Genomic DNA, 23,397 nt, shown 5'->3' with positions numbered 1-23,397 from the left:
TGAGATGGATGAAACTGGAGCCGATTATACAGAGTGAAGTGAGCCAGAAAGAAAAACACCAATACAGTATACTAACACATTATATATGGAATTTAGGAAGATGGCAATGATGACCCTGTATGCAGGACAGCAAAAGAGACACAGATGTGTATAGCGGACTTTTGGACTCAGAGGGAGAGGGAGAGGGTGTGATGATTTGGGAGAATGGCATTGAAACATGTATAATAACATGTAAGAATCGAAATGCCAGTCTATGTCTGATGCAGGATATGACACGCTTGGGGCTGACGCGCGGGGATGACCCAGAGAGATGTTGTGGGGAGGGGGGTGGGAGAAAAAAAAAAAAAAAAAAAAAAAAAAAAAAAAAAAAAAAAAAAAAAAGTAAAGTAAAAATTAAAATAAATAAAAAAAATAAAAAAAATAAAAATTTTAATGTTAAAAAAAAAAAAAAAAAGAATTGATGCTTTTGAACTGTGGTGTTGGAGAAGACTCTTGAGAGTCCCTTGGACTGCAAGGAGATCCAACCAGTCCATCCTAAAAGAAATCAGTCCTGAATCTTCATTGGAAGGACTGATGTTGAAGCTGAAACTCCAATACTTTGGTCACCTGATGCGAAGAACTGAGTCATTTGAAAAGACCCCGATGCTGGGAAAGATTGAAGATGGGAGGAGAAAGGGACGACAGAGAATGAAATGGTTGGATGGAATCACTGACTCAGTGGACGTGAGTTTGAATAAGTTCCAGGAGTTGGTGATGGTCAGGGAAGCCTGTCCTGCTGGGGACACAGAGTTAGACACAACTGAGTGACTGAACTGAAAGATCAAAAAGGATTATCAGCTGGCCTATATTTTGCTGTCCACTTTGCTTATTGCTTGTGTCTGAATTTGTTTGTTTGGGATGCAACGCACGGCTTGTAGGATCTTAGTTTCCCAACTAGGGATCAAACCCAGGTCCCGAGCAGTGAAAGCCCAGAATCCTAACAACTAGCCCACCAGGGAAATATCTCTGAATTCTTGCTTTACTTTATTTTTGGCCTCAGAATTTACTGTAACACTTTCTCATGTTTAAAACATGATTTAAGTGTGCTTACTTCAAAGTATATTTCTGGATTTCTCATGAGTAGTAACACTGGAAATGGAAGCCTCTTTTTAATTTTCAGTTCAGTTCAGTTCAGTCGCTCAGTCGTGTCCGACTATTTGCGACCCCATGAATCGCAGCACGCCAGGCCTCCCTGTCCATCACCAACTCCCGGAGTTCACTCAGACTCACGTCCATCAAGTCAGTGATGCCATCCAGCCATCTCATCCTCTGTCGTCCCCTTCTCCTCCTGCCCCCAATCCCTCCCAGCATCAGAGTCTTTTCCAATGAGTCAACACTTTGCATGAGGTGGCCAAAGTACTGGAGTTTCAGCTTTAGCATCATTCCTTCCAAAGAACATCCAGGGCTGATCTCCTTTAGAGAGATGACTGGTTGGATCTACTTGCAGTCCAGGGGACTCTCAAGTCTTCTCCAACACCACAGTTCAAAAGCATCAATTCTTCGGCACTCAGCCTTCTTCACAGTCTAACTTCCACATCCATACATGACCACTGGAAAAACCATAGCCTTGACTAGACGGACCTTGGTCAGCACAGTAATGTCTCTGCTTTTGAATATGCTATCTAGGTTGGTCATAACTTTTCTTCCAAGGAGTAAGCGTCTTTTAATTTCATGGCTGCAGTCACCATCTGCAGTGATTTTGGAGCCCAAAAAAATAAAGTCTGACACTGTTTCCACTGTTTTCCCATCTATTTCCCATGAAGTGATGGGACTGGATGCCATGATCTTCGTTTTCTGAATGTTGAGCTTTAAGCCAACTTTTTCACTCTCCTCTTTCACTTTCATCAAGAGGCTTTTTAGTTCCTCTTCACTTCCTGCCATAAGGGTGGTGTCATCTGCATATCTGAGGTTATTGATATTTCTCCCGGCAATCTTGATTCCAGCTTGTGTTTCTTCCAGTCCAGTGTTTTTAATTTTAGGTCCAGTTAATTTGATACCAAGTAAGGTAACTAATTGGAGAACGAAATGGCAACACACTCCAGTATTCTTACCTGGAGAATCCCATGGACAGAGGAGCCTGGTGGGCTATAGTCTGTGGGGTTGCAAGATTGGGACACTAGTGAGCAACTTAGCGCACACACATGGTAACTAATATTGGTAATTTGGTGGTTCAGATTTGGATCTTCTTACAGTGGTCAGTACATGACCAGCACATAATATTAATGGAATCTTAATGATTAAAGAATTGATTAAATAATTAATTTAAAATCAAGCAAAATAAAAATACCTTGAGAAATGAAACATATTTATAGGAAAGTATTTATTTAAAAAGAAGTTCCTATCTTAGATCGGAGTTTATGGTATTTGTGTTAATAAATCAGTTTTTTACTTTAAGGACATGCTTTATATATAATTTAGTATAACGTATATGTCTGTCAATATAAAATATATGGCTCAATGTCAGAATAACATTGTTATATTTTTACTTTCCTTCAATTTAATTGGGTTTTTTGAAAACAGTTCTTTTATTTAAAGAAATAATTTTCTAGATTGATATTGTTCCTGTTTCCCTGGCAATAAATTCTTAAACAAGATGATATATTTTATTGTTAGGATTTGTAATATTTTTAAATATATATTTATTTATTTTAATTGGAGGCTAATTACTTTACAATATTGTATTGGTTTTCCCATACATCAACATGAATCTGCCATGGGTGTACAGGTGTTCCCCATCCTGATCCCTCACCACCACCTCCCTCCCCATACCATCCCTCTGGGTCATCCCAGTGCACCAGCCGCGAGTATCCTGTATCCTGCCTCGAACCTGGACTGGTGATTCATTTCACATATGATACTATACATGTTTCAGTGCCATTCTCCCATATCATCCCACCCTCGCCCTCTCCCACAGAGTCCAAAAGACTGTTCTATATATCTTTGTCTCTTTTGCTGTCTCATTGGAGAAAGCAATGGCAACCCACTCCAGTACTCTTGCCTGGAAAATCCTGTGGAAGGAGGAGCCTGGTAGGCTGCAGTCCAGGGGGTCGCTAAGAGTTCGGCACTACTGAGCAACTTCACTTTCACTTTTCACTTTCATGCATTGGAGAAGGAAATGGCAACCCACTCCAGTATTCTTGCCTGGAGAATCCCAGGGACAGGGGAGCCTAGTGGGCTGCCATCTATGGGGTCACACAGAGTTGGACACGACTGAAGCGACTTAGCAGTAGCATACAGGGTTATCGTTACCATCTTTCTAAATTCCATATATATATGCGATAGTATACTGTATTGGCGTTTTTCTTTCTGGCTTACTTCACTCTGTATAATAAGCTCCAGTTTCATCCACCTCATTAGAACTGATTCAAATGTGTTCTTTTTACTGGCTGAGTAATACTCCATTGTGTATATGTACCACAGCTTTCTTACCCATTCATCTGCTGGTGGACATCTAGGTTTCTTCCATGTCCTGGCTGTTATAAACAGTGCTGCAGTGAACATTGGGGTACATGTGCCTTTTTCAGTTCTTGTTTCCTCGGTGTGTATGCCCAGCAGTGGGATTGCTGGGTTGTATGGCAGTTCTATTTCCAGTTTTTTAACGAATCTCCACACTGTTCTCCATAGTGGCCGTACTAGTTTGCATTCCCCCCAACAGTGTAAGAGGGTTCCCTTTTCTCCACACCCTCTTCAGCATTTATTGCTTGTGGACTTTTGGATAGCAGCCACTCTGCCTGGCGTGAAATGGTACCTCATTGTGGTTTTGATTTGCATTTCTCTGATAATGAGTGGTGTTGAGCATCTTTCCATGTGTTTGTTAGCCATCCGTATGTCTTCTTTGAAGAAATGTCTATTTAGTTCTTTGGCCCATTTTTTGATTGGGTCGTTTATTTTCCTGGAATTGAGCTGCAGGAGTTGCTTGTATATTTTTGAGATTAGTTGTTTGTCAGCTGCTTCGTTTACTATTATATTCTCCCATTCTGAAGGCTGTCTTTTCACTTTGCTTGTAGTTTCCTTTGTTGTGCAGAAGCTTTTAATTTTAATTAGGTCCCATTTGTTTATTTTTGCTTCTATTTCCAGTATTCTGGGAGGTGGGTCATAGAGGATCCTGCTGTGATTTATGTCAGAGAGTGTTTTGCCTATGTTCTCCTCTAGGAGTTTTATAGTTTCTGGTCTTACATTTAGATCTTTAATCCATTTGAGTTTATTTTTGTGTATGGTGTTAGAAAGTGTTCTAGTTTCATTCTTTTACAAGTGGTTGAGCAGTTTTCCCAGCACCACTTGTTAAAGAAATTGTCTTTTTCCATTGTATATTCTTGCTTCCTTTGTCAAAGATAAGGTGTCCATAGGTGCGTGGATTTATTTCTGGGTTTTCTATTTTGTTCCATTGATCTATATTTCTGTCTTTGTGCCAGTACCATACTGTCTTGATGACTGTGGCTTTGTAGTAGAGCCTGAAGTCTGGCAGGTTGATTCCTCCAGTTCCATTCTTCTTTCTCAAGATTGCTTTGGCTATTTGAGGTTTTTTGTACTTCTGTACAGATTGTGAAATTATTTGTTCTAGCTCTGTGAAAAATACCATTGGTAGCTTGATAGGGATTACATTGAATCTATAGATTGCTTTGGGTAGTATACTCATTTACACTATATTGATTCTTCCGATCCATGAACACAGTATATTTCTCTGTCTATTAGTGTCCTCTTTGATTTCTTTCACCAATGTTTTATAGTTTTCTATATATAGGTCTTTTGTTTCTTTAGGTAGATATATTCCCAAGTATTTTATTCTTTTTGTTGCAATGGTGAATGGAATTGTTTCCTTAATTTCTCTTTCTATTTTCTCATTAATAGTGTATAGGAATGCAAGGGATTTCTGTGTGTTGATTTTATATCCTGCAACTTTACTATATTCATTGATTAGCTCTAGTAATTTTATGGTGGAGTCTTTAGGGTTTTGTATGTCATCTACAAACAGTGAGAGTTTTACTTCTTCTTTTCTAATCTGGATTCCTTTTATTTCTTTTTCTTCTCTGATTGCTGTGGCCAAAACTTCCAAAACTATGTTGAATAGTACTGGTGAAAGTGGGCACCCTTGTCTTGCTCCTGACTTTAGGGGAAATGCTTTCAATTTTTCACCATTGAGGATAATGTTTGCTGTGGATTTGTCATATATAGCTTTTATTATGTTGAGGTAAGTTCCTTCTATTCCTGCTTTCTGGAGAGTTTTTATCATAAATGGATGTTGAATTTTGTCAAAGGCTTTCTCTGCATCTATGAGATAATCATATAGCTTTTATTTTTCAATTTGTTGATGTGGTGTATTACATTGATTGATTTGCAGATATTTAAGAATCCTTGCATCCCTGGGATAAAGCCCACTTGGTCATGGTGTATGATCTTTTTAATGTTGTTGGATTCTGATTGCTAGAATTTTGTTAAGGATTTTTGCATCTTTGTTCATGAGTGATATTGGCCTGTAGTTTTCTTTTCTTGTGACATCTTTGTCAGGTTTTGATATTAGGGTGATGGTGGCCTCATAGAATGAGTTTGGAAGTTTACCTTTCTCTGCAGTTTTCTGAAAGAGTTTGAGTAGGACAGGTGTTAGCTCTTCTCTAAATTTTTGGTAGAATTCAGCTGTGAAGCCATCTGGACCTGGGCTTTTGTTTGCTGGAAGATTTCTGATTACAGTTTCAATTTCCGTGCTTGTGATGGGTCTGTTAAGATTTCTATTTCTTCCTTATTCAGTTTTGGAAAGTTGTACTTTTCTAAGAATTTGTCCATTTCTTCCAAGTTGTCCATTTTATTGGCATATAATTGCTGATAGTAGTCTCTTATGATCGTTTGTATTTCTGTGTTGTCTGTTGTGATCTCTCCATTTTCATTTCTAATTTTATTGATTTGATTTTTCTCCCTTTGTTTCTTGATGAATCTGGCTAATGATTTGTCAATTTTATTTATCCTCTCAAAGAACCAGCTTTTGGCTTTGTTGATTTTTGCTGTAGTCTTTTTTGTTTCTTTTGCATTTATTTCTGCCCTAAATTTTTTTCTTTTCTTAAAAATATAAATTTATTTATTTTAATTGGAGTTTAATTACTTTACAATATTGTATTGATTTTGCCATACATCAACATGAATCCACCACAGGTAAGATTTCTTTCCTTCTACTAACCCTAGGGTTCTTCATTTCTTCCTTTTCTAGTTGCTTTAGGTGTAGAGTTAGGTTATTTATTTGACTTTTTCTTGTTTCTTGAGGTGTGCCTGTGTTGCTATGAACCTTCCCCTTAGCCCTGCTTTTACAGTGTCCCACAGGTTTTGGGTTGTTGTGTTTTCATTTTCATTTGTTTCTATGCATATTTTGATTTCTTTTTTGATTTCTTCTGTAATTTGTTGGTTATTCAGCAGCGTGTTGTTCAGCCTCCATATGTTGGAATTTCTAATAGTTTTTCTCCTGTAATTGAGATCTAATCTTATTGCTTTATGGTCAGAAAAGATCCTTGGAATGATTTCAATTTTTTTGAATTTACTGCAGCTAGATTTATGGCCCAGGATGTGATCTGTCCTGGAGAAGGTTCTGTGTGCGCTTGAGAAAAAGGTGAAATTCATTGTTTTGGGGTGAAATGTCCTATAGATATCAATAAGGTCTAAGTGGTCTATTGCATCATTTAAAGTTTGTGTTTCCTTGTTAGTTTTCTGTTTAGTTGATCTATCCATAGGTGTGAGTAGGGTATTAAAGTCTCCCACTATTATTGTGTTATTGTTCATTTCCCCTTTCATACTTGTTAGCATTTGTCTTACATATTGCGGTGCTCCTATGTTGGGTGAATGTAAATTTATAATTGTTATATCTTCTTGGATTGATCCTTTGATCATTATGTACTGTCCTTCTTTATCTCTTTTCAAAGCCTTTGTTTTAAAGTCTATTTTATCTGATATGAGTATTGCTACTCCTGCTTTCTTTTGGTCTCTATTTGTGTGGAATATCTTTTGCCAGCCCTTCACTTTCAGTCTGTATGTGTCCCTTGTTTTGAGGTTGGTCTCTTGTAGACAACATATATAGGGGTCTTGTTTTTTTATCCATTCAGCCAGTCTTTGTCTTTTGGTTGGGGCATTCAACCCATACCAAAAAGCAAAGATTAAAAATGTAGAGTAGAGGTTGGATTTTCAAAAATACAATATAAAGAAAAAAAGAAAAGAAAACAAAGTCACAAGAATTATAAAATATATATATATGAAGTTTGCTTTAAAAAATAAGGTCTCTCTTTTTTTGCAAAGTAATAGTAGGTTATAAAAATGAAAATTAAAGGAGTAATAGAGGACTCAAAAATTAAAAAAAAAAACTTCAAAAAAATTAAAGAATGATAGTAAAAAGATATCTAGGACTTTCTTTGGTGGTGTTGTGGGCAGTGTGGGGTCAGTTCATTTTCGGATAGTTCCTTGTTCCGACTTATATTTCTCAAGATTTATAGGCCCCTTCCTTTGTAGTCGGTATTAACTACAGGGTTTTAATCTATTGCACCTGTCACTTCAACAGAGGTTTCCTCTGTTTTAGCTTCTTCTGTTTGCTGGTCTCTTCAGTGTCTAATTTCTTCCCTGACACAAGGAGGCGGTGGTGGACACTTTTTTAGGCTCACTTGTTCAGTCGTGCTGTGTGAGGGAGGGACACTGCAAACAGATAACACTGGCGGGTGCTCACAGTTTCTTGGCCACACTGGGTTTGCCCCTGCTCACGGCGTGTGTGCTTTCCCTATCTACACTGCTTTGGCTCTAGGTTGCTCTGCTGGGAATTGTCTGAGGCCGGCCCTGGGTTGTATGTACTTCCCAGGTCTAAGCCGCTCATGTTCAGGTACTCGGGTACTCCTCAAAGGCGCAGACTCTGTTGGGCCTGCGTTTTGTGCCCTTCCCACATCTGCGTAGCTCAGGTGACCAGGTGTTTGGTGAGCGCAGTCGCTGCAACTTATCACCTCCCCCATACGGTTTTCTGGGTGTACAACCGGCGCACCTTCTCAGGCGAATCCCAAGAAGTCTTGGTTAGCAAGGAAACCTGCTTGCAGTTTGGTAGCTAATGCCTCTCTTGGGCCGCGATTGCCCCCTTCTGGCTCTGGCTTCCCTAGCCTGCCTGTCACTGGAGGGGGATGGGCCGGGCTAGCTCTGCTCAGTCCTTTGTTCTGTGAGCGGGCCTGGTGGTGTCTTAGTTAGGGCTTTACCCATGGTAGCTATTCCACAGTCTGGTTGGCTATCCCAAGTTATTTCCCTCAGATTGCCCTCAGGGCATTCAGGCCCAGTCCTTAGTCTAAGCAATGCAGCCTGCGCTTCCCTGCCCAGCTCCCACTTGCTAGTGGCGGATTGGGCGTCTGTGCTGCTTCTCCGCTGGGGGAGCTACCGTTGCGCACGTAATCTGTGGGTTTTAATTATTTATTTTTCCTCCCAGTTATGTTGCCCTCTGTGGTTCCAAGGCTTGCCAGAGACTCACCAGTGAGACTGTTTCTTGGTGTTTGGAAACTTCTCTTTTTCTTAGGACTCCCTTCCCGGGACAGAACTCCGTCCATACTTCTTTTGTCTCTCTTCTCATCTTTTATATTTTTTCCTACCTCCTTTCGAAGACAATGGGCTGCTTTTCTGGGTGCCTGATGTCCTCTGTTGGCATTCAGAAGTTGTTTTGTGGAATTTACTCAGCATTCAAATGTCCTTTTGATGAATTTGTGGGGAAAAAAGTGGTCTCCCCATTCTACTCCTGCGCCATCTTAGGACCGCGGACCACCCCCCTCCCCCCGCCGGATTTGTAATATTTTCAAACACATTCCTGTTTAAATTAATTGTTTTGCGAAAGCTTTTATAGATTGGTGAAACAGTTTGGAACCAAGCCAAAATAGTTTCATTTTATTTAGCCTCAGTGTATTGCAATGTCATGAGGAAAACATACAGCTTCAAGGAGAATCACATTATTATCATCACCATTATTTTAACTTCATTTGCTGGAATTACTTATAACTCTACAGCAGAGAACAGTATTTTAGAAGAGGAGCTAGATTCCCAAAGAATGTTATAAAATATTGTTATTTTATTTTTGTTGCTTCTACTGTTTTTACTCCTAACTTTTTAAACTGTCCTTTAGGTTAAATTTCTACTACTTTTGTGTTGATTTTTGTACTTTTATCTTCTGCCTGCTAGGTCAACTTTAGTGCACTGTTACGTTCATTTATGAGTTCTTGACATCAGTTACAGATTTTTATTGTCCAGATTTCTTTTACTATGCATAAATACATACATTTCTAAGTAAATAAATAATATATATTTGTTGGTTCACTTGAAATTATCATCAGTTATAATCTAATTTTTATGGAACTTTCAAATTTAGAATTATTTTCACAAGAATGCCAAAAAATCAGCTCTTCAAAAGAAGAATAGCAGTATTCAAAAGACTTCACATACACCAGGTCCTACCAGAGGTAAGAATATGTATGAAATTAACAATGTCTTTTTAACTTAACAAGATTTTAAAAAAATTATTAAAAACATTATTTTTATATAGTTAACAGAGAAAAATGGAAAAATATAACCGCCCAGAAATCAAATAGTAATGTTATTTTATTACGAGAACGGATTGTATCCTTGCAACAGCAAAACAGTGTACTTTTGAATGCCAAAAAAGCAGCAGAACTCGCTGTTAAAGAATATAAAGAAGTCAATGAAAAGCTCCTGCATCAGCAGCAAGTGTCTGATCAACGATTTCAAACAAGCAGACAGACAATAAAGGTAAGGGAACTTCAAAATAAATTATAGTAGACTGTATTATAAAAATGGATATTTTGTTTTACATGTGTTCTGAAGTTTATATTTGTGTTAGACATGCCTATGAGTTTAAAAAATTCCTAGGTACTGCTAAACTGGAGTAGTATTTAATATCTAGATTTCTTAAGTAAGGTCTTATTAAGGAGAACTCCAAATCTTTTGACACATTACTAGAATTCCTTTTCCACATAGATTTTTTTCTTTATTTTAGCATTTTAATATATTTATTCTGTTGTATCTTAGATTTTTAAGGCAGACTTCAACTATTCATTTAGCTTATCTATTTGCCCATTCTAAAACTTTGCATTTATCACTATAAGTCACAGTATTAACTAGTAATTGCCCTAGTTCTTTGCAAATACTTACATAAAATATGAAGTGTTAAGGTAAATATCTATATTAATGTGTTTCTGTAACATATATGCTTTTACTCAGGTGAGTTGAGTTTTCTGCAACTTATTAGACACATTATACCTACTGTTGGTTATCATAGTTTAATCTTAAGACAAATGAAAAAGAAAAGGTTATTCTTAAATCTCCATTCTTTTCTTAAAAAGTTTTATTAAAGTATTTACATTAACAATATTGTGTTAATTTCTGCTGTACAACAAAGAAACTCAATTGTACATATATTTTTTTTTCATATTCTTTTCTGTTATGGTTTATCACAAGCTATTGAATATAGTTCCTATGCTATACAGTAGTTTGTATTTGCTATTCCCAAACTCCCAATCTTTCCCTCCTCTACCCTTCTCCCCTTTAGCAACCACAAGTCTGATGTATGTGTCTGTGAGTCGATTTTGTTTCATAGATGTATTTTTTGTGTCATATTTTAGTTTTCACATATAAGTGATATTATATGGTATTTGACTTTCTCTTTCTAACTTACTTCATTTAGTATGATAAACTCTAGGTTCAGCCATGTTGCTGTAAATGGCGTTGTTTCATTCTTTTTAATGGTCGAGTAATATTTCATGGCACACGTGCACGCGAGTGTGTGTGTGTGTGTGTGTGTGTTCAGTTGCTCAGTTGTGTCTGACTCTGGACCCCATGGACGATAGTCCACCAGGCTCCTCTGTCCATGGAATTTTCTAGTCAAGAGTACTACAGTGGGTTGCCATTTCCTCCTCCAGGGGATCTTCCTGCCCTAGAGATCGAACCTGCTTTTCCTGAAGCTCCTCCATTGGCAGGCTGGTTCTTTACCACTTAGCCACCTGAGAAATTTTTATATATATATATATATATATATATATATATATATATATATATATATCTTCTTTATCTCTTCTTAGGTTAATGGACATGTAGGTTATTTCCATGTCTTCACTATTGTGAATAGTGCTGCTCTGAAATAGGACTATGTATCAGTTCAGTTCAGTTCAGTTCAGACACTCAGATGTGTCCGACTTTGCGGCCCCTGGGACTGCAGCACGCCAGGCCTCCCCATCCATTGCTAACTCCTGGACTTTACTCAGACTCATGTCCATTGAGTCAGTGATGCCATCCAACCATCTCATCCTCTGTCGTCCCCTTCTTCTCCCAGTCTTTTCCCAGCTCAGAGTCTTTTCAGATGAGTCAGTTCTTCACATCAGGTGGCCAGAGTATTGGAGTTTCAGCTTTAGTATCAGTCCTTCCAATGAATATTCAGGACTGATTTCTTTTAGGATGGACTGGTTGGATCTTCTTGCAGTGCAAGGGACTCTCAAGAGTCTTCTCAAAACCATCAATTCTTCTGTGCTCAGCTTTCTTTATAGTCCAACTCTCACATCCATACATGAATACTGGAAAAACCATAGCTTTGACTTAGATGGACCTTTGGTGGCAAAGAAATGTCTCTGCTTTTTAATATGCTGTCTAGGTTGGTCATAGCTTTTCTTGCAAGGAGGAAGCATCTTTCAATTTCATGGCTGCAATCACCATCTGCAGTGATTTTGGAGCCCCAAAAAATGAAGTCAGCCAATGTTTCCACTGTTTCCCCATCTATTTGCCATGAAGTGATGGGACTGGATGCAATGGTCTTAGTTTTCTAAATTATGAGTTTTAAACCAACTTTCACTCTTCTCTTTCACTTTCATCAAGAGGCTTTTTAGTTCTTCTTTGCTTTCTGCCGTAAGTGTGGTATCATCTGCATATCTGAGGTTATTGATATTTCACCTGGCAATCTTGATTCCAGCTTGTGCTTCCTCCAGCCCAGCGTTTCTCATGATGTACTCTGCATATAAGTTAAATAAGCAGGGTGACAATAGACAGCCTTGACGTACTCCTTTTCCTATTTGGAACCAGTCTGTTGTTCCATGTCCAGTTCTAACTGCTGCTTCCTGACCTGCATACAGATTTCTCAAGAGGCAGGTCAGGTAGTCTGGTATTCCCATCTCTTTCAGAATTTTCCAGTTTATTGTGATTCACACAGTCAAAGGATTTGGCATAGTCAAGAAAGTAGAAATAGATGTTTTTCTGGAACTTTCTTGCTTTTTCCATGATCCAGCAGATGTTGGCAATTTGATCTCTGGTTCCTCTGCCTTTTCTAAAACCAGCTTGAACATCAAAGTTCACAGTTCACGTATTACTGAAGCCTGGCTTGGAGAGTTTTGAGCATTACTTTACTAGCATGTGAAATGAGTGCAATTATGCAGTAGTTTGAGCATTCTTTGGCATTGCCTTTCTTTGGGATTGGAATGAAAACTGACCTTTTCCAGTCCTGTGGCCACTGCTGAGTTTTCCAAACTTGCTGGCATATTGAGTGCAGCACTTTCACAGCATCATCTTTCAGGATTTGAAAGAGCTCAACTGGAATTCCATCACCTCCACTAGCTTTGTTCATAGTGATGCTTTCTAAGTCCCACTTGACTTCACATTCCAGGATGTCTGGCTCTAGATTAGTGATCACACCATCATGATTATCCGGGTCGTGAAGATCTTTTTTGTACAGTTCTTCTGTGTATTCTTGCCACCTCTTCTTAATATCTTCTGCTTCTGTTAGGTCCATACCATTTCTGTCCTTTATCGAGCCCATCTTTGCATGAAATGTTCCCTTGGTATCTCTAATTTTCTTGAAGAGATCTCTAGTCTTTCCCATTCTGTTCTTTTCCTCTATTTCTTTGCATTGATCACTGAAAAAGGCTTTCTTATCTCTCCTTGCTATTCTTTGGAACTCTGCATTCAGATGCTTATATCTTTCCTTTTCTCCTTTGCTTTTCCCTTCTGTTCTTTTCACAGCTATTTGTAAGGCCTCCCCAGACAGCCATTTTGCTTTGTTGCATTTCCTTTCCATGGGGATGGTCTTGATCCCTGTCTCCGGTACAGTGTCACAAACCTCATTCTATAGCTCATCAGGCACTCTATCTATCAGATCTCAGCCCTTAAATCTATTTCTCACTTCCACTGTATAATCATAAGAGATTTGATTTAGGTCATACCTGAATGGTCTAGCGGTTTTCCCTACTTTTTTCAATTTAAGTCTGAATTTGGCAATAAGGAGTTCATGATCTGAGCCACAGTCAGCTCCTGGTCTTGTTTTTGTTGACTGTATCGAGCTTCTCCATCATTGGCTGCAAAGAATATAATCCATCTGATTTCGGTGTTGACCATCTGGTGATGTCCATGTGTAGAGTCTTCTCTTGTGTTGTTGGAAGAGGGTGTTTGCTATGACCAGTGCATTTTCTTGGCAAAACTCTATTAGTCTTTGCCCTCCTTCATTCTGCATTCCAAGGCCAAATTTGCCTGTTACTCCAGGTGTTTCTTGACTTCCTACTTTTGCATTCCAGTCCCCTATAATGAAAAGGACATCTTTTTTGGGTGTTAGTTCTAAAAGGTCTTGTAGGTCTTCATAGAACCGTTCAACTTCAACTTCTTCAGCGTTACTGGTTGGGGCATAGACTTGGATTACTGTGATACTGAATGGTTTGCCTTGGAAACGAACAGAGATTATTCTGTCATTTTTGAGATTGCATCCAATTACTGAATTTCAGACTCTTTTGTTGACCATGATGGCTACTTCATTTCTTCTGAGGGATTCCTGCCCGCAGTAGTAGATATAATGGTCTTCTGAGTTAAATTCACCCATTCCAGTCCAGTTTAGTTCGCTGATTCCTAGAATGTCAACGTTCACTCTTGCCATCTCTTGTTTGACCACTTCCAATTTGCCTTGATTCATGGACCTGACATTCCTGGTTCATATGCAATATTGCTCTTTACAGCATTGGACCTTGCTTCTATCACCAGTCACATCCACAGCTGGGTATTGTTTTTGCTTTGGCTCCATCCCTTCATTCTTTCTGGAGCTATTTCTCCACTGATCTCCAGTAGCATATTGAGCACCTACTGACCTGGGGAGGTCCTCTTTCAGTATCCTATCATTTTGCCTTTTCATACTGTTCATGGGGTTCTCAAGACAAGAATACTGAAGTGGTTTGCCATTCCCTTCTTTAGTGGACCACATTCTGTCAGACCTCTCCACCATGACCCACCCATCTTGGGTTGCCCCACAGGCATGGCTTAGTTTCATTGAGTTAAACAAGGCTGTGGTCCTAGTGTGATTAGATTGACTAGTTTTCTGTGAGTATGGTTTCAATGTATCTGCCTTCTGATGCTCTCTTGTAATACCTACCATCTTACTTGGATTTCTTTACCTTGGTTGTGGGTTCTCTCTTTACGACTGCTCTAGCAATGTGCAGCCACTGCTCCTTACCTTGGATGAGGGGTATCTCCTCACTGTCGCCCTTCCTGACCTTCAACGTGGGATAGCTCCCCTAGGCCCTCCTGAGCCTGTGCAGCAGTTAATATCACTAAGATTAGCAGAATTTCCTATCTCAGCCAATCCTGTTATTCCTTTGTAGGTGATGCTTAAAACTACATGTCCTTTTGTGTTCTGTTTCACCATGGAAGACATTTTCTTTGGGTTTTCTGTCACCACTAACTCACCATGTACCAAAAAAAAAATAATTATAAAGAACAAATCTTCCCAAACTATCCTCGCCCAAAATATTTCTGAAGAACCATCTTTGACTCTTTATTTTTTGACCCTAAATCAACAACCAAATTCTATTGTTCATTCCTCTTTAATTTCCATTTCTTGTGGCACCGGTTATTTCTTTTTCCTTGAGTAATGATATATTCTCCTGGCTGGCTTCTCTAATCTCCTCTTTATTTCTTTCCATGTATTACTGCCAGAATAATTTTGCTAGAATGTGAATTTCATCATGTGTCTTCAGGAACCTGCAATTGATTTCCATTTGAAGACCAAACAAGTCAGCAAAATCTTCAAGATTTTACATGATATGCTATAATTTACTCCTCTGTTTCCTGACACAAGCCCCCGATAATATCCCCTGTCCTATAAAACACTCACAGTCTATGCTGAATGCATGTATTCTTTCAAATCTTATTTTATATGTTTTCAATAATAATGGAAGTAGAGGTAATATTAGCTGATGCTTTTTGTGTACTAATATGCTAGGTACTCTTCCATGTACTTTGGATTAACTCATTAACATAAACGATGCTTTAGTGAGATAGAGACTATGTCTGATTTTATTGTACAGATAGGGAAAGTGAGGCAGAGGGAATAACATGCCCAAGGTAATAGAACTCATAAGTGGCAGAACTGGGGTTCGAGACCAGCCAGCCTGATTCTAGAAGCTGTGCTCTTAAGCCTTATGCTGTACTGCCTTCCCCAACACACACCAGCTAGTGTTTATTCAATGACTGTTAGGACTACTTTCTAGACATTTTATTATTTTTTATGGACTCTCTTTTTCAACTTTGTAAGGAAGATATTATCATTTTATATATAATGCAATTAAGGCTTAAAGAATTGAAACAAATTGCTTAAGATCAGCCCAAAGTTCATAGCTTTAAGTTATGACCTACATCTATCTCTTGATCCTAACTTCATAATCTTTCTATTTTTCTAAACTGAATTTTTATACAATTCTGCACTTAATAGTTTTAAAGTTTAACATTTGTTAGTTCTATTGCATCTAATAGCTAATTAAATCTTCAAAGGAAGAAAACACATATACTTTTTTTGATAACTTTCACAGCATTTTGAATAATTGAGGGCATAGTACATTCTCAGTAAAAGGATAAAGGTTGCCTTACTGAGTAGTTATTCCTAAGACACTGAGATGATAATGCATATTTTTAACCAAGATTTAAAAATTGCTTTCTACTTCAAGAATCTTCCTGTTTTCTTTATGTCATTTTACATCCAGGAAGTCACTCCAAAGACTGGTTCACAGACCAGTTCCCTCTTACAACATTTTCCAAAGCCTTTTTCCTTTTCTAAGTTTAACACTAAATAAAAGAATTCTGCTGTAATCAGTGAAGTTTTAGGTAATAATTTGTCATATAAATGAAAGTATACTATAGGCTTTTGTGATTAAGAGCTAGAGAATCAGTTTGAGAATTAGAAATGGAAGAATAGCTACACATCAGTCAAGATTGAGTGTTTATTCACACTGAGGAAGTGAAGGCACTGATGACATTGAAGGAGCTTACTTAAAAGGTGACAAAACCTGTTAGTAAATAATGTAGTGTCATGAAAGTTTTCGAAGGTATGGTTTTGGTATGAGAGTTAATAATGTTAGTGGCATGGTGCTTCCAAGGAGAATGAAGTAAACCATTTCCTGTTTGTCCCAAATCCTGCAAGGTCCTGTTTACTTATTTATGTTGCCTTTTGAGTAACTATATGGGGCTTCCCAGATAGCTCAGTTGGTAAAGAATCTGCTTGCAATGCAGGAGTAACCAGTTCGATTCCTGGGTTGGGAAGATCTGCTGGAGAAGGGATAGGCTACCCACTTCAGTATTCTTGGGCTTCCCTTGTGGTTCTGCTGGTAAAGAATCCACCTGCAATGTGGGAGACCTGGGTTCGATCCCTTGGATGGGAAAATCCCTGGAAAATTACATGGAACATATAGTCCTCGGTGTCACAAAGAGTCGGACATGACTGAGCAACTTTCACACACTTTGAGTAGCTATAGGCATTTAATTTTCTGAATCCTGATTTGTACATTGGCTCTATATGTTTTCTAAAGGAAGAGGAAACGCCTTTTAGTTTCCCAAAAAGGTTATTTATCAATATTAACAATACTACTAACTAACCCACTGAGTTTTGAGTTCATAGAAGGAGGTATGACAGTATTTCTGAAAATTAGAGAAGAGATGCTTTACAAAATATGGTCTGAAAAACAAGACTTTTACCCTAGACCATTGCTGTCTAAGAGGCTTTGATCTGCCTCTGCCTTAACTCTCCAATTGGAGTGCACCTAAGCAAGCCCACTACTCAAAAAAAAGTGTCATAAGTATGTACTTTCAGCATTCACATCATAAGTCTGCACTTTGAACATACACGTCATTAGTCTGCACTTTCAACAGACATGCCATAAAGATGCACTTTCAATATATGTCATAAGTATACACTGCTGTTATCTTCTCTGATATCTAGATGAATTATTGATTCCCCTGCCCTCTGAATGAGATACAACTAAATTCCACAACAGCAGATTTTGTCCTCAGAAACTTTTTTGGTAACATCCATCTTAAACAAAGCAAGGTAATTTTAGGATTTGAGTTTTCAAGTTTGCTTTGTCTCTTGTCCAGTTACATTAACCAATTAATCTTAAATTAGTTTGATCAAACTATATACAGAACTTTTGCCAAATATCAGAATCTTCCATTAAAAGCAACAGAGGATTACCCATTCAACAAATATCTTGGGTTTTTAGGTTAATTTAGCATATAAACATTGAGCATATTAACTACTAAGGCTGAAGAGTCTTTCAGTAAACCCTGTAATTTTGTATTTTATCAACCTCCATAAAACATTTTCATGTGTATAGATTAATACAGTTACTATTGTATCATAAACTTATATTTGCCTTTGGTTTATTTATATTTATTTACATAACCTTTATTTGAAAGATTGAAGGTGTTTATTGTACTTGGACCCATGTTTTTTCTGTAAGGAATTGTAGAATTTTAAATAGCCTCATTTCCATTTTTGTGATCTGTGCTCACGCCTGTAGTAATAACGAAGTAGAAAGCTAGTACTCTTCTATTGTACTTCATTGTTAATCTCTAGAGTTTTCTTTTATCTTACCCCAATAGCTTGTGTAGTAAACATTCCTTGTAGGGTATTCAGTTTATATATGTCAGATTCTCTAGGGCCATGGCTTTTGCCAGATGAAGCACTTTTGATTTTGAGGCTGATGAAACACAGTGCTATTATTGATCTGTGCATGACATAGCCTGTCTCTCTTCTAGCAGAGTGTAGCAACATTTATCCAGGAATTTGTGAAATGTCACTCGGATCATGTTCGCAAGGTGAACTGTGCAAAAACCAGGATCTGAGCTGAGAATCCATGTGGAATTGGACGTGACTGTCTTATTCCTACGTCCTATCTTCTAGATGAACCAAGTGATATTTGTTAACAGAATGTCTGTGCCTTATATTAGACTTTGTTAGGAACTATTATTATCACTCAGAACACAATGTACTGTAAAATCATACTTCTTATACCATTTTCAGATTCACTTGTGATCTTACCACAGACAATATTAAGAAAATGTGACCTGAAAACATCAGTTGTGAATTTATTCTCTGTTAATAATGAATCAGTGTTACATATTACATACACAGTCTTACTTATATTCCTAATAGTTTTTTCACTTTGCATCAATATACTTTTAGGTAAGTATCTTTCTTTAAAATATCACCATACCTGGAAGTGACAAAATATAAACTTTTTTCTCACTGTGAGATTATTATGATTTTTAAATACCCATATATTTTAGAGTTTGGTTTTAAATGCCTGATATATTGGCTTATACATGGATAGATACGTGTGTTTGTATTTGTTGTAATTCAGTTTAGCTTAATGCTCCTACTACATGTAAGACTCTCCACTAATGTGATATTCAGTAATAAATTAAACATGGTTCTTTCCCCCTGTACAAGATACAGTAGGGAAATTAGACATGTGAACTACTATACAAGGGAACTGTTATATATATAGCTTGTACATAAGATATACCATGGACATGTAGTGGACAAGACAAACTGGTTTTTCATTGAGGTCATTATTTAATATGGCTTTTGAAAGAGGTGGCATTTTGGCTTAGACATAAAGTTTGGTTTGTTTTTTTTTTTTTTTTTGCTTTCACATGCATTTATTTCTCACAGTTGATTTTGCAAAAAACAAAACTGAAATCAGAGGAGTTTAGAGGAAATTTCCTCAAGAGCACATAGCAAGTGGCAGAGTTGGAATTTTAATTCAGATCCAGATTCTCCTATTGTATGTTCAGTACTCTTTCTTTTTTTTTCCCTCTATTTTTTTAAAATATAAATTTATTTATTTTAATTGGAGGTTAATTACTTTACAATATTGTATTGGTTTTGCCATACATCAACATGAATCCGCCACAGGTATACACGTGTTCCCCATCCTGAACACCCCTCCCTCTTCCCTCCCCGTACCATCCCTCTGGGTCATCTTAGTGCCCCAGCCCCAAGCATCGTATCATGCATCGAACCTAGACTGACGATTCATTTCATATATGATATTATACATGTTTCAATGCCATTCTCCCAAATCATCTTAAACACCCTCTCCCTCTCCCACAGAGTCTAAAAGACTGTTCTATACATCTGTATCTCTTTTGCTGTCTCGCATACAGGGTCATCATTACCATCTTTCTAAATTCCATATATATATGTCAGTATACTGTATTGGTGTTTTTCTTTCTGGCTTACTTCACTCTGTATAATCGGCTCCAGTTTCATCCACCTCATTAGAACTGATATAAATGTATTCTTTTTAATGGCTGAATAATACTCCATTGTGTATATGTACCACAGCTTTCTTATCCATTCATCTGCTGATGGATATCTAGGTTGCTTCCATGTCCTGGCTGTTATAAACAGTGCTGCGATGAACATTGGGGTACATGTGTCTCTTTCAGTTCTGGTTTCCTCGGTGTGTGTGCCCAGCAGTGGCATTGTGGGTCATAAGGCAGTTCTATTTCCAGTTTTTTAAGGAATCTCCACACTGTTCTCCATAGTGGCTATACTAGTTTGCATTCCCCCCAACAGTGTAAGAAGGTTCCCTTTTCTCCACACCATCTCCAGCATTTATTGCTTGCAGACTTTTGGATCACAGCCATTCTGACTGGCATGAAATGGTACCTCACTGTGGTCTTGATTTGCATTTCTCTGATAATGAGTGATGTTGAGCATCTTTTCATGTGTTTGTTAGCCATCTGTATGTCTTCTTTGGAGAAATGTGTGTGGACCAAAATCATTACAAGAAGGAAAGCTTGGAAAAGCATCAAAAATGAAAAAGTACTTTGTTGAGAGTAGTGAGTAATCTGCTATATCTGTGGTTTTCAACCCTAGCTGCATGCTATCCTCACCTGGGGAGTTTTATAATCTTATGTGAAAGCATACCAAAAAAGTTGGATAAAATATAACATATTCTTATAAATGCACACCAGAATTTGTCAAAAAATAAATGTAAAACCCTAGGGGCTAAAAGTCATTAACAGCTTACCATTATAACCAAGTGTAATTTGTCACTGAAATGAAAACAGCAAGCAAGCAGTAGGATAACTGAGTGTAAAATTTAGAGGGGAGGCCTAGGCTAGAGGTATGAAATTTAGAGTTAAGAGTATTTAAATTGTATTTCGGAGAAGGCAGTGACAACCCACTCCAGTACTCTTGCCCAGAAAATCCCATGGACGGAGGAGCCTGGAAGGCTGCAGTCCACGGGGTCACTGAGGGTCGGACACAACTGAGTGACTTCACTTTCACTTTCATGCATTGGAGAAGGAAATGGCAACCCACTCCAGTGTTCTTGCCTGGAGAATCCCAGGGATGGGGAAGCCTGGTGGGCTGCCGTCTATGGGGTCGCACAGAGTCGAACATGACTAAAGCGACTTAGCAGCAGCAGCAGGGAATGAAGGTAGATTAAAGAAGAGAAGAGGTACCCCGAGCCTTCCAACCCTTAGTGTTTGGGTAGATGAGGAAAATCCAAGAGAGGAGAGACCAGTTAAAAAGAAAGAAAACCAAGAGAAAGATGTATCCAAGAATCCAAGTGATAACAGTATTTTGAGACATGTGCAACCACTTGTGTCAAATTCTGCTGATTAGGATGAGTCCATGTGAACTGAGAAATGAGAAAAGGGGAATTATTGAAGAATATAAATAAATGTGCATGTATTTTAGTTATTTCATTGAGTTTTCCTATTAGGATCAGAAAGCTTATGAAAATACAAACTTACTTCAAAATAAGTAATGTAAAAATTGATAATTCAGCACTTTTAAGAAAAAGCTGACAAAAAGCCATTAAGGATATACACTATTTGAACAAAACAATAAAAAGCCTTTACCAAAAATGATCACATAACTAGGCCACAACATAGTTCTCCACAATTTTCATAAACTTGATATCATATTAAAAATGTTCTCTAACACAAGATAAAAATAATCAATTTAAAAAGTCAAGTTTAAAAATTCTGATGCAAACTTATAGAGACATTTCTGAATAATTAAGGGACAAAGAAAAAGGTAAAGTGAAAATTGAGAAAATACTTCAGATTAAATAATAATGAAGTAATACATAGCATAACATAGAATATGGGCCAAGTGGTACTCAGTTGGAAATGTCATACTTTTAAATACCTTTAAAGAAGATTCTTGAGAGTCCCTTGGACTTCAAAAAGATCAAACCAGTCAATCCTAAAGGAAATCAACCCTGAATAGTCATTGGGAGGACTGATGCTGAAGCTCCAATACTTTAACCACCTGATGCAAAGAGCTGATTTGTTGGTTAAGACCCCGATGCTGGGGAAAATTGAAGGCAAAAGAAGAATAGGGCAGCAGAGGATGAGATGTTTATATAGCATCACCGACTCAATGGGCATGAGTTTGAGCAAATTCTGGAGATGATGAAGAACAGGGAAGCCTAGCATGCTGCAGTCCATGGGGTCTAAAAGAATCAGACACAACTGAGCAACTGAACAACAACAACAATCCAGTGGATTATCACCCAGCAATAAAATGGAATGGAGTAATAACATGTGCTGCAACATGAGATGAACTTTGAAAACATGTTAAATAGAAGAAATAGCTACAAAGACCACATACAGTAATATCTCATTTATGAGATGTCCAGAAAAGGCAACATCTATAGAAATAGAATTTAGATTAGTGATTGTATAGGCCTTGGGATAGGAAGGAAGTGTCTGTGAATGGGCATGAGGTTTCTTTCTGGTATGGATGAGGAAATGTCCTAAAATTACTCTGTGGTGACAGTTGCACAAGTCCATAAACATACTAAAAGTCATTCAACCATACATTTAATGAATGAGTGAATTTTATGGAATGTAAAGTATACCTTAATAAAGTTGTTAATAAAGGAAGTAATACTATATTATGAACGCTTAGGTGAGATTGAGATTTGAGTTTCATATCTAAGTTCTACCAGGCACACAGTTTTCCAAAGAGCAGAAAAAAGTAGAAGCAAATGCCTCCTCATTTTATGAGGGTAACATACCTTTGACAATACAAGATAAAAAAAAATAGTTATAGCACTGATTTCTAAACCCTTGGTAAATTTAATCAAAGAATATATTTTTAAAAAATCATGAATAAGCCAGGAGATACTAGAAATTTAAAGTTTAATTAGAGAATTTATCTGTGTAATTTACCACTATAACAAAGAAGGGAAGAAAATATGTTAAATTTGCAGAATCTAAGGTGACATCAACAAGATGGCAGAATAGGAAGCAACAGATCTTTTCCTACAGAGACACCATTTCAACAATACTCAGACCAGATCCTTTTGTGAGAAATCCAGAAACCAGTCAAGAGGCATGCTGCACCCCTGACAAGTGCATAGCCAGATGCACTGAAGTTGCTTGGGAAATTGGTGGCACTGTTTTGATATAGTTCTACACTTTAGCACACCACCTTATGATCTGGGAGAGACTCCCCATTCCCAGCTTCTCCCCATGGAGGGAAAGAATATACTCGACCTTTCTGAGGGACTGACTTCTTTCTCACCTGTCTTAGAGCACTAATGGGACCTGCCATAGTGTAGATACTTGGGAATCATTGAAGAACCTAAAGAAGCTGGATGGCATCCTGCTGTCCCAGAGGAAGCCATGTCACAGCAGATGGAAGGTGATATAGCTCAGTTGCTTCTCCCTCAGAGATAAGAAGAATGGAGTGTGTGTCCAGGGTTCTGGCTTTTTAGTAGCCACCTGAGGGACAAGTATCTATTTAGCCTAGTTTGGGACACTGATAAAATTGGGCATACTCTGGGTACATCCCTGGGTGCTGCTGAGAACAAAAAAGAGCTAGGTGGCATGCTGCTATTTCTAAGGACCTCAGTACAGAAGACAGACAGCAGAGGGAGCAAGAGTTTATCAGCTCCTGAAAAAAAATCATTTATATTAGAAATCTATACACATGCATTGGGAGAAGTCACATCTCCAGAACAGATCTGAGAGTTCCCAAAATCTCAAGCTGGGCTGATTGATGAAGATCTTTCCTTATGAAAAGCCAGTTCATAA

General features: G+C 37.9%; 1 protein-coding gene across 3 annotated transcripts in view; it reads left to right on the top strand.

Annotated features, from left to right (window-relative positions):
- Positions 1–23,397, top strand: part of CNTLN (centlein) — a 360,480-nt gene that overhangs the window by 270,792 nt on the left and 66,291 nt on the right. For all 3 annotated transcript variants that reach the window (XM_040238523.1, XM_040238506.1, XM_040238514.1), the window contains exons 17-18: positions 9,392–9,482; positions 9,566–9,789. In XM_040238523.1, the coding sequence (XP_040094457.1) occupies positions 9,392–9,482; positions 9,566–9,789 (315 nt within the window). The remainder of the gene's footprint in view (positions 1–9,391; positions 9,483–9,565; positions 9,790–23,397) is intronic.

Source organism: Oryx dammah, unplaced genomic scaffold (assembly GCF_014754425.2).
Source record: "Oryx dammah isolate SB20612 unplaced genomic scaffold, SCBI_Odam_1.1 HiC_scaffold_1, whole genome shotgun sequence".
Taxonomy (NCBI): Eukaryota; Metazoa; Chordata; class Mammalia; order Artiodactyla; family Bovidae; genus Oryx; species Oryx dammah.
Note: the sequence above shows the minus strand (reverse complement) of the source record. Positions and strands in the feature narration are given on the sequence as shown.